Below are 12,673 nucleotides of genomic sequence, written 5' to 3' on the forward strand. Positions count from 1 at the left end.
GTGCCCCGACTGCTGGGCCTTGACGTCGAAGGCTAGGCGGGAGCGTTCCCGTAAGCTCCTCGAGCTCTGGCAGTCGGCTCCGTGCCGCTCGAGGTCCCGGTCTAGGAGGAAGTCGAGGGACCGGTCGCGGAGCCCCAGTCTCCATCGATCGTCTGGATCCATTTCCTCGTACTTGGGTAAGTCGAGGCATGGCAAAAAGAAGTCAAAGAAGCATCATCGCTCTTCGCCTTCCCTTCGCCGGTCACGCGACTCGGCCAAGGGTTCGGGTGGCGCCACACACGCGGCTCCGGCAGGGCCCGCGCAGTCGCATCCAGCTCCACACCCTCCGGTCCCTGGGCTTGATGCGACTCCGGAGCAGATCAGAGACTTCCTCGTGGCCATGGGGACTCTCTTTCCGCCGTCGAGACCCGCCGGTGCACCTTCGGGCCCCCTGGGTCCGACTGGGGGTCCTAGCCCTGTGTTGCTGGCAACTTCGGTCCCGGCGCCGCAGGACCCCGTGGAATACAGGCCTGGATCCCGGTCAACGCCAGTTGTCCTTTCGACCCCTCCGCTGGCGCCGACCCCCTCGGTGCCTCCTCCGGTGCCATCCTCGGACGACGCCGTCCTTGGTTTCAGCCCCGGCCCGGCATCGGAGCAGCACCGCTCACGGCCGTCTCCGAGCCGACTGGTAAGCTTTTCACCTATGCCCCGGCTCCGTCATTTTTGGCAGTTTATTAGGACATGGATGAAGGGGAGGACTGGGAGGCGTCTGAGGACCCTCTGGCACAGTAGTGCCAGTTAAGTCAGTACAAGGCAGATGAGCTAGGGGAGGCCAGTGGTCTAGACACTTCGCCTGACACTGGTTTTCTCTCTCCTCCTTCCATGGCTACAGAGGAGGGAGCAACTTATGCTGTGGTGCTGTGCAAGGCAGCCAAGGCCCTGGGCCTTGAGCTCCCTTCAGCGGCCTTGAGGACTAACCTCCTCACCGAGGTGCTTCGGTCGCCAGTAAGCTCTTCGGCGCCTCTGCTTCAGTTTAATGACGTTCTGATGGGCACTTGGTCCAAGCCCACCACAGTCCCTCCTGTGGATCGGAACGTGGCCCAGCGCCACCGCCCAGCTCCGGCCACCCCTGCTTTCTGCCCACCCACCCCACCCCTGAGAGCCTGGTTATCCAGGCATCCACGTTCCAAACCGCATTCCCTACCGCACCTCTGGACCGGGAATCCAAAAGGCTGGAACAGTTTCTCAGGAAACTGTTTTCCTCTGTCAGTCTAGGGTTGTGGTCCATTAATACAGCATGCCTTTTGGGCCATTACACCCACTCTCTGTGGGATACGGTGGTGGACATGCTTTCCCAGTTTCCGGAGGAGGCCAAGACACAGCTCTCCCCGGCTCTTGCTGAGGGTCGGGATGCAGCACGGTACTCCATTAGATTTGAAGTTGACACCACAGACTCGCTGGGCAGAGCGATCGCAACAACAGTGGCGATTCGTCGTCGCGACTGGCTGAGGTCCACCATCTTTTCAGGGGATGTAAGGAGAACCTTCATGGACATGCCTTTTGATGGCCGTCTCTTCTTTGGCGACAAGGCAGATAGCACGCTGGAGCTCTTTAAGGACTCTAGGGCTACGGCCAAGTCCTTGGGCCTGTCCGCACAGCACCAGCTAACTTCTCCTTTTCGCTCCTTTCGTTGCCACGGAAGGGGCGCTACCGCACGTTCGTCCAGCCACAGACCGCAGAACGAACCTCAACGGGGACATGCATTCCGCCGTGGCGGAGCAGGGGGTCAGAGAGCCGGTCAGTCCACATCCGCTCCCGCAGCATCTGCCTCAAAGCCTTCCTAGTCCGAGCTTTCAGGCCCACTCCTCGCCAGTGGGAGTCAGAGTTTGCCATCACCTGCTCCACTGGCGTACCATCACTTCGGACAGGTAGGTGCTGCAAATCGTCCGAAGGGGCTACTCCCTCCCCTTCGAGATGACCCCTCCAGCCATGCCACCGCAGTACCACCGCATGTCGGGGGATCACTTGCAACTTCTGCAGGAGGAAGTTACGGCCCTCTTTGCCAAGGGGGCCATCGAGTGCTTTCCTGGGCCAGAAGTAGGGCGTGGTGGATACTCCCAGTACTTTCTGGTTCCCAAGAAGGGCAAAGGGGGCCAGCGCCCTATCTTGAACCTCAGGAGCGTCAACGTCTTCCTCCGGAAGGAGAAGTTCAAGATGCTGAATTTAGCTCAGGTTCTGGCTGCCCTAGACCCTGGAGACTGGATGGCAGCATTGGACTTGCAGGACGCTTATTTCCATATTCCCGTCCTGCCGCTCCTCCGGCGTTACCTGCGGTTCACGGTAAGCCACGAGAACTTTCAGTTTACCGTGCTGCCCTTTGGCCTCACCAGGGCCCCTCGGGTGTTCATGAAAGTGAAAGCGGTGGTCGCAGATCAGGGGCTCCAGTCTTCCCCTAGCTCAATGACTGGTTGTTGAATGCGGGCTCGCCCCAGACAGTCGTCTTCCACCTCCAGAGAACGCCGCTAGAAGAACCTTAAACTTGTTTTTTTTATAATTGCTGGGTTCCAGTATTTTCAAAAAGCACCAATTGGCCTCTTCTCCTATAGCAAACTTATATATAGAGGGGTAATGACATGGTAAATGCTTACGTTTTTTGCCAACAACTAAAGGGAAAATAAATTTCAAAGCTGATGCCCAATAATAGAACAAGAAGTATGGGATACCCCATCCCCCAGTGGATCTGGGAAGTACCATTTTTTTGTAGGCCCTTCTATTCCTTTTAAAGCCCCACAAAAATCTTGAAGAGATATTTTTAAGTCTTTTGAAACTTCCAGTGGGGAACTCTAATGGGATGGATCTAAATAAATAAAGAAATTTCGGTAGTACCATCATTTTCAACACATTTGATCTTCCATGTAGTGATAAGTGCAAATGGTTGAGGCGCTCTAGAATGGAGTGGACTTTATCTAAAACTGGGTTAAAATTGATTTCTAGAATGTTGCTAACTGGAAAGGAGATATTAATAGCGAGATATGTAGCCTCTCTTACGGAGAGTATACCTGCCGGCGGATTATCCCCCACATACAGAGTTTGGGTCTTATTTATATTCCACTTATAACCCGAAAAGAGGTCAAATTGCTTCGCCAGGGCTTCCACGGTTGATAATGCAGGCTGTAAGTCAGTGGTTATTACCACAATACCATCAGCGTATGCAAATGCTCTATAATCCACCTCGGCGATAGTGATAGGTTTGATATCTCTACATTCAGTTAATTTAACCCAAAAAATTAAATATATAGGGCAAATAATAACTGGGAAGACGGACAGCATTGCCTGGTACCCCGTAGAATCAGAAAAAAGGCTGACTCATTTCCAGCTAGACATATAGATGCCATAGGCTCCGAATACATAATCTGGACTGCCTGAAGGAATCGTGGCCCGAAGCCCCTCAGGGGAAGAACTTCCCAAAGATAGGGCCAGGCGACCCTGTCGAATGCCTTCTCGGCATCCAACACGGTCACACCGATAGCTGTTTTAGTCACCTCTGCCCAGTCTATTAGGGCAATAACACGACGCACATGGTCTGTCGTGTCACGGCCAGGGATAAACCCGTGTTGTAGATGGGATACTAAAGAGGAAATCAAACCAGAGAGTCGAGTGGCTATGATTTTGGAATAAAGCTTACTATCAGCGTTAAAGATATTGGTCTATATGATTGGAGCAAGGGAGGCTTATCTTTCTTTAAAAGCATTGTGATTGTAGATTTCTGCTAAGAAGCAGGAAATGTCCCTTTTTGTGCGGTATCAAAAACTTCCAGCATATGGTCCTTATTTAATGAGAAAAATGTACGAAAAAATTCCAAGGGGATCCCATCAGGACCTACTGCTTTCCCCACGGCCAAAGAAGAGATCGCCACTTCAAGCTCCTGTGCCGTAAACTCCCCCTCTAACACTTCCCTCTGGATATTAGTAAGTTTCGGGAATTCTTGGTCACAAATAAATTTGGCTACCTCCTCAGCAGTATATAGAGAGTCTTCGTTTAAGTATAAATTACTGTAAAATTCTCTAAATATTTCAAAAAATTTTCCCGGTTCGGTATGTATTACACCATTAGAATCCTGTATAGCCTCCACCTTCCTGGCAACTACTTTCTGTCTTAGCCGTTTGGCTAATAGACGTCCTGAGTTTTCACCAACCTCGTATATGTCAGAGCGACGTATTGCTATTTGCGACGCCAGTTTCTCAACGAAGACTTAATAAATGTTAATTCTTTGAATTGCCAACTCCTTCAGTTTTTGTTCATATAGTGGATTTGAGTTAATGGTATGCGCCAAAGCCAATTCTAAAGAATGTAATTTAATTAATTCCGTGGCTTGTTTAGTCCTAATATGGGATGTTTATTTATGGAGAAACTTAACGTTTCCCTCTCACACCGGCTTTGAAAGCGTCCCAAACAATTCAAATCGGAGATGATTTTAAGTTGAACTCAAAGAAGTCTGGTATCCATTTAACCATGTGCTGTACATACGCCTGGTCCACCAATAGCTGACGATCAAAAGTCCATGAACTCCTATTGGAGTATGGCACAGTGTCACTTACTAATTCAAGAATGACCGGATTGTGGTCTGAAATTATCTTGGGATAGATGTAAATTTTAGCATTGGTTAATATTTCTGAGGGGGCAAAAGAATAATCAATACAGACATGCTTTTGGTGAGGGGCTGAATAAAACGTATAGCCGGGCACGCCGGAATTTTTCAGCCACCAAACATCTTCTAAACCAAACTCCTTAACAATCCCCCTAGTCGCTTTAAAGACCTTATGCTTTCTGCCAGAATAGACACTATTGTGGCAGGTATCAAAATCTGACGGTAAATGGAGATTAAAATCTCCGCAAATCACGAGAGGGGCGGGCCATGAAGCAAGCTCGATACTGATCTCATTGAGCATTTCCGGGTCATCTAAATTAGAAGAGTATATTGAACAAACAGTATAAACAGAAGTGTTGACCAGCAGTTCAATGATCGCCCATCTCTCATAAGGGTCTGCTTTTGCCCGTTTACACTCCCCCCAACCAAATTTTTTCAAAATCGCTTCGCCTCTAGTTGTTGAGCCCTGCTTTGTACACACCAAAACTTCAAGCCCTAAATCCTTCAGACAGTCCCTGTTATTCCACACAATATGTGTTTCCTGGACACATAGAAGTTGAACAGACATATTCTTTAAGATCAATGCCATGACCCCCCTTTTTTCCCTATTATTAAGCCCACAGACATTCCAAGAACATATGAGAAACTAAGCCATTATCAAAAAAGAGAAAAAAGAAGACTAATGAAATTTTATTGTTGCAACGTCCCTTTTGCATTCTCAAATCCTTAGCTACTAACCACACCCCACAGACTAAACAAACTCTGCAGCTCCTGTTCCTTGCCCCTCGAACCGCAACCCACCCCACCAACCCAGAAAACCCCTTACTCCCTCACCACCACCCAACGAACCCACCTCTATGAGGCTAAGGGACTGAATGGTCCCTCTAAGTGATGGAAAGAAAGGTATGGACGCTCTCCTTCCGCCCTCCATCCCACCTGCAATAATTGTGGGTCCTCCATTTACAGAGCAACTAAAAGATACAACAGAAGAGAAAAAAATAGAATGGAGGTGCCACTGAAAAAATCGAAAAAAAACATGAGGATACCTTAACGAGAGAAACCCCACTACAACATTAGATAGTCAGCTGGATAGGCCAAAAGACATGTTAACAAATTTACGGAACATACTGTAAACACCAGCTGAACATTACAAAGTATTAAAGAACTCTTTTGCCTTAATTTCAGAAGTAAAAAAAAAAATGTTCTCTTTGGCAATGACCTTCAATTTAGCAGGATTTAACAAAAAGTTGTGTGCCCCCCTACTTTGAAAATTAGAAATCAGTTGACGAAGATGCCACCTTTCCTGTACTGTCGCCTGACAGTAGTCAGGATGAACAAAAAACTCACAACCTTTTGCCCTAAGTTTACGGTCGGGGCGAGCAAGATCATATAACTGGTCCCGTAATAAATAATTATTAAGGCAGATAAGAATTGCCCTTGGTTTACTCTCCACACCCCTGGGACCTGTCGAATCTGGAAAGGAAACCTATGAGCTCTTTGGAGCTCCCTCTCCCATTCCCACTCTTTTAACTCAGGGAATGCTTCTGCACAGAGATCGATGACATACTGACGGATATTTTGCCCCTAACAATCTAACACTAACGTGTTTCTTTCAGATGCACAAGTTACTTACCTTCCGTAACGATATATCTGTAAGAAACATTAGTTAGTGTTAGATTCCTTACCGCCCCACCCATCCTCCCCATTCTGCGAACTGATATCTAGGGTTAAGGAACTTCCCTGTCAGGGCCCTAGTTTCATGACACCAGTGGCGGTTTTTTGCATGGTTCTGCGTTTCTGGCGCGGAAAGCTATGTACAGGTCTGCCGTCAGTGCGCGAGGGCAGAGTCTAAGTACTCCAGCGAGGTCATTCTGGCAATCACCACACCGGTGGACGCGGAGCCACAGGACGACGCCTACCAACGCGCAGGAGTACTGCTGACGAAATCTTTCCGGATCCAGTCTGACGCTTGGGGATATTCTAAGGTAAGGAATCTAACACTAACTAATGTTTCTTACAGATATTTTGTTACGGAAGGTAATATAAACAAAAAGAGGGACAGGTAGGGCTTTTATTTAACGGGATCCAGTGCATGGCCCTAGTAGCACAGTGTCAAAAGAAGGGAATGCACAGTTCCCCTGGATCCAAAACCTTGGATGAGACAGTTGAAAAATAAAAGTGAGTGAAGGCACACAGGAGGGGGATCCTCCTTTTCGGAACTAAAGACCTCACACACCCAGCAAGTAGGTGTCATGCTTCATCATATGGCCTTGCCCCTCGTCGGGTCGGCTGTGCAATACCCGACGGGCACCCATAAAGGGGCTCTTAGTCGGGGATCTTTTATTCCTGCTGTATGGCCCTAGGAAGTGGAAGTGAGTGGTGTAGATGTGTTAAAGTGATATTAAAGACGAGGGGCAAGGCCATATGATGAAGCATGACACCTAGCTTGCTGGGTGTGTGAGGTCTTTAGTTCCGAAAAGGAGGATTCCTCTCCTGTGTGCCTTCCCTCACTTTTATTTTTCAACTGTCTCATCCAAGGTTTTGGATCCAGGGGAACTGTGCATTCCTTCTTTTGACACTGTACCGATGGTAAGTAACTTATGCGTTACTTCCGTACAGAAATCCTCCTTCTAGGGGATACTCCTGTCTAACCACAGGTTCCCTCCGCCCGCCTTCTCCATTCTGTGGAGAGGAGTTTCAGGTATACGCCCCCAAGTTACTTTTTTCACACTGCTGGTTCTAACTCAATCTTTTCCGCCAAACTCTGTGTGTGAGGATGGTTAGAAATTGGAGACAACTGACATCAGTGCTGAGGAGTGGCATCTTTCTTTGGCTCTGTGTTGTCATTTCACAATGCAGAACGGAGTCATGACTGAGTCTGAGGTGCCACCTATCTGCATGCAGGAGCTACTGCAAAAGATTCTCAAGGTGAGGAATCAACAGTTAGAGAAAGCTATCTGTCTACCAGAAAGTGTTACTGAAGGTAAGTAACATATTCATTGGGTGCTAGACCACAGACACTCCATGGCTGACATTCATCTGGCTGGAATCAACAAAATGAAGTGCAACTTTTGCACTTATTCAGGCATTCTGCACATGTAAATAGGACAAAGATCAAAAAAGTCACAATTTTCTTTTTATCTGCTGTTTATGTGCAGGGTTTTGATCACTCGAGGTGTAGTCTGTCTTTATGAACCACTTATCTCTAGGGCACCTGAAATGTTGTGGTGAATCTCAGGTAAACATTTTTAAATCTTATTTAAGCCTCTTTAACAGTGCTTATCGGGCCTCAAAATATTTGTAATCGAGTTTGCATTTTGCTTGTAAATGATCTGTTGACTCAAATCCGCTATTTAAGTGTGATACATTTGGCAGCCACTCTATATCTGCTCCTTTCCTTAGGTAATATGTTCTTTATTAATGCTGTTGCCTTTAGAAATTAGCTGAAATCAAAGATAGTTGCTTATTTCAGCATATTGCACCGTGCCAGCCCCTGTAAATTATCTGGGTTTATCACCAAAAATATTGACATACTTCTAGAAAACTACTTAGTAAAATGCTATGTGTAAGACTTGCAGACAATTACATTCCTGATATTCCTATATAATAAGCAAAATTAACATTGTTTCCTCTTTTATAGGCTCTTCAGCTTCTTCATTCATTCCCTCTTGACACACAGTTGAAAGATGGAAGTAAGTTAAAGGATTACATGAATTTCCCTTGGTGTTTTTGACTAATATGTGTTTAAAATTAAATCCTGCATTAAAATGTTCTGTCTAACCTAGTTAGTTTGTAAATACTGGGAAAACATATTTATATTGTTATGTATGTAGTTCTATTTAATGGTAGCTTTGCTTCACGAAAACAAATTCTTGAGCAGTGAGATGAGCATGCACAGCCAAAGGGGAAAGAAAGGTAATGGGGGGAGTAAAAGACGGAACAGATCCCCCCTTCAAATGGCTCTTGTAAAAAAAAAAATTCAATGTCAAAAATAATGCTAGTCGTTGAGGAGTATTGAAGCAAATTGTTCTTTAAAGAAATTGAGTTTTCATGTGTTTTTGTACTAAAACCGAAAATGGTAAGCATTTGCTGCTACCTATGGTAATGCTGCCTGATAGCAAAAGACTGGAAACGCACAACAAGAAAATCTCTCTCTCTTTCTCAGCCCTTCGTGATTGTGTGCTTGGTATCACATATTAATAGTAGTATTAAGTGACAGCTTTAGTAGACCTTCTCTCAGTTACCTGGACCCAATTGGCTAGCAAGTTATGGCTATGGTGTCCATCTTGACCAAGGCCACAAACCCTCTTACTGCTAGGGCTTATAAACAAAACGAAGATGCAAAGTTGATTCTGGAAGAGTTAGATCATTTTAATCCAGAGATCTACTTTGCCACCACCAGATTCCACCCTCTATCAAGTCAGGTGCCCTTCACGACTCGGTGAGAAGCACCTCTTCCATTCTGAGATACATAACAATGTTCATTTTTTATAAAGCATTTTAGTGGCCTCTCAAAATGTACAGTTCTGCAAAACAGTTGGGTATTATTATCAAGTAGCATCTGTTGGCAAGTCATCAAATATTTATTTAGCAAGCATATAATACATTAGCATTTCTCACGTCATCATCACCCAAGAGTACAAGTTGTTCCATCGACCCCCTTCCTCCGCATATAAAGTTTTGTTTCGCGGACATTGTCTCAATTCATAAATCTGTTTCTTCAGAATCCTACAACGATTAAAACCTGCTCTCCATTTGGCACACTGGGGTCTACTGTCATTGTTCAGGTTTATGCAGTATCCGTTTCAGCAGTAATAAAGGTCAAATCTACAAAGGTCTTCTTGTACCTTTCTAACTCAATCTCTTCTAGAACAGCACTGTTTTCTTGTTCAGGTTGTATTGCATGATCAGATACAAGAACATCTCAATGGCCTTGCTTTATTATTGCAGTATGCCTCAGAATGCAGGAGGGTTCTTATTTCTTCTTGCCTGTTAGGTATGAGGAGGATTGGTCTCAATCTAGATGCCATAGTTTATCTCTGGTATAATAAATTCAATGTAGATAGTTGATTCAAAAGAGGTGCCTTGACATGCAGGAGAAGCATTAAGCAAATTACATACTGCAGCACATGAGGACCAACACCAACACTGTGATGGCAAAGTCTCTAAGGGCCCTTCAGTTATGAAAGAAGCGATCCTTTCTTCGTTCCAGAGGCTGAATTCAGCCACCAGCTTTAGAAGTTCACTAGCCTAGCAAGCTTACACAACCTTACCAACCCTATTACTGTCAGCTCTTTTATCCTTGGACACACTGCAGAGACCAGCCAAGATCCTCCTTGTCTAAACAGTCTTCTAGATTTCAAGGAGGGGACAGTCCAAGGTCCATGACTGTTGTCAGCAGAGACTTCCCTGCCTCACCCGTCTCACCGGCGATGATTTTGATCTTTAGCCCAATGCATCGCCTAGTGAAGGAGTGGGAGAATCTGAAAGAGGCATTTTAGTGATAGATTCTGTACCTTAGAATATCCCCAGGCGTCAGAGTGGATCCTGAACGTTTTTAGTCAGCAGTACCCCTGCATGTCGGTAGGTGGCGTTGTGCGGCTCCGCGTCCGTCACTGGCGTTGTAAGCACCAAGATGACTTCATGGAGACTACTTAGGTGCCACCCATGCGCGCTGTCGTCAATTCTTTCTTTTCCCGCGCCAGAAGCGCACATCCGGTTAGAAAACGAACCCTAGTCACTTATTTACCTATTTTTGAGACTTTTGTCTTTCCTCCTTTTGAGTCTTTGACTCCTGGTGCCAAGTAGTGATGCCTGGGTTTAAATCATGTGAGGCCTGTCGCCGTACAATGTTGTTAGCCGACCCCCATGGCGTTTGTCTCTACTGTCTTGAGGGCAACCATGACTCTCGGTCATGTCCAGACTGTCTGGCCATGGCTCCGAAGGCTTTACAGGAGCGGTCCCGAAAGTGGCTGGAGGCCAGGCAGTCGTCTCCGCGCCGTTTGAGGTCCAGGGGTCGCTCAAGGGGCTGTCTGCGGAGCCTTCATCATCGCTCCACGATGACAAAGACTGTCCTTTGCGTCTTCTCACTCTCAAGACTGCTTTCCTGGTAGCTATCACCTCTGCCAGGAGAGTGAGTGAACTCCAGGCTCTTTCTTCTAAACCTCCTTTCCTTTCTGTTCATCTGGACAAGGTGGTTTTAAGGACCCGTCCTTCTTTCCTGCCAAAGATTGTCACGCCCTTCCACATCAGGCAGACCATCACTTTGCCCATCTTCTTTCCGCCTCCGCACCCTTCAAAAGAGGAAGAGGGGCCAGTTCTGGGTGGATGAACAGCTCTTTGTTGGCTACGTGGGCGCCAAAAAAGGTCAAGCCGTGCACAAACGGACCATCTCTCTGCATCAAATCCTGTTACTCGTTGGCTAAGAAGGAGCCTCCTGTGGGGCTGCGTGCCCCATTCTACCTGGGCTACGGCACCCACTACTGCCTTGGGATGTGGCGTTCCCTTGCAGGATATTTGTCAGGCAGCTACGTGGGTCTAGCTGCACACCTTTACCAAGCATTATTGCCTTGACAGTCCAGTCCGGAGAGACTGCTTCTTTGGCCATTCTTTTCTTCGTGACATTCTGGTAGTAATCTCTTTCGCAGACCAACCACCGGGGTTGGTATTGCTGGGGTATCTATTCTAATGTAAGGACTCTATCACTAATATGTCTCTTTCAGATGCACAATTTACTACTTGTGTAACGATATATCTGTAAGAGACATTAGTTAGTGATAGATTCCTTACCGCCCCACCCAGCCTCCCTGTTCTGCGAACTGATTTCTAGGGTTAAGGTCATCCCTTTAGGGGCCCTAGTTTCATGGCACCAGTGGTCAGTTTCTTGCATGGCTCTGCGTTCCTGGCGTGGAAAGTCGTGTACAGAACAGAGGTCTGCGCGCATGGGTGGCACCTAAGTATTCTCTGTGATGTCATCTCAGCCCTTACGACCCCATTGACGGACGTAAAGCCGCACAACGCCACCTACTGACGAGCAGGGATACTGCTGACGAAAAACTTTGCGGATCCAGTCTGATGCCTGGGGATATTTTAAGGTAAGGAATCTATCACTAACTAATGTCTCTTACAAATATATTGTTACACAAGTAATAACTTGTACATTTCAACCAACCTCCCAGAATGTTAGTCAATCACCTCAGGCCAGTGGATCATGAACCTGGTCCAACAGCAGCACATATTGGAGTTTGGGGAAAGACCAACTCGCGCTCCGCATGAAACAAAAATAATTTGTGCATTAATATTTTAGGCTCCTTCAGACTGTAGTCCTATCCATACTGCAGGAAAGGGCACGAGAAGCGGTCCTCAGATCTCTGCAAAATAAAGTGTTCTATTTGGGGTTCTTCCTTGTGAGAATGCTGTCAGTTTTCAGAGACTGTAAGAGCCTCTACAAGTCAAGAGAATGTGACTCCTCCCTGACATAGTGGTATGGCTCTTCCAGAAAAGGTCTACTGGTCAAAGCTCAACATCCTATTGGGAAGCACACTTAAAGTATACGCTGAGGTTGGGATACATGGGTAGTTTCCTGGATGGTACTTGGCAAGCAAGCATAGTATTATTTGGTACTATTGAGGATTACAGAGACGATGTGCTATGCTACCTTTTTTAATTGCCTCTATGCCCTCCCTTATTGTATTTAGATGGTAGTAGTTGAGACAGAAATATTTTATGGATTAGAGGTATAATGAAATTAGCCTGCTTTTTCGAAATAGTAACAATGCCGACAGTTCAAGAGGTTGCTTATTAAAACAACATACTTTTGCCCCCTGGTGCCTTTAGGAGAGGTCATCAGATTGTGGAGGTTTTGGTGTCAAAAAGAGCTTTTTAGGAATTCAAGCTTTTACTTTAGATCCCAAAAATCTAAGTGAATCGTGTTTAATTTACCCGGTAGGTGCCCGCTGTATACTTATTGAAGGTTTTCTTTCTAATAGACACTTCTAACAGCAGATTCCTCATCTTTTGAATAGCTCCAGGGGCAGATTGTATCTA

General features: G+C 46.4%; 1 protein-coding gene across 2 annotated transcripts in view; it reads left to right on the forward strand.

Moving 5' to 3' along the window:
- The window catches only part of UBA6 (ubiquitin like modifier activating enzyme 6), a 1,035,692-nt gene that overhangs the window by 638,541 nt on the left and 384,478 nt on the right, over positions 1–12,673 (forward strand). For both annotated transcript variants that reach the window (XM_086961917.1, XM_086961916.1), the window contains exon 24: positions 8,268–8,319. In XM_086961917.1, the coding sequence (XP_086818043.1) occupies positions 8,268–8,319 (52 nt within the window). The remainder of the gene's footprint in view (positions 1–8,267; positions 8,320–12,673) is intronic.

Source organism: Lissotriton vulgaris, chromosome 3_1, assembly GCF_964263255.1.
Source record: "Lissotriton vulgaris chromosome 3_1, aLisVul1.2, whole genome shotgun sequence".
Lineage (NCBI taxonomy): Eukaryota > Metazoa > Chordata > Amphibia > Caudata > Salamandridae > Lissotriton > Lissotriton vulgaris.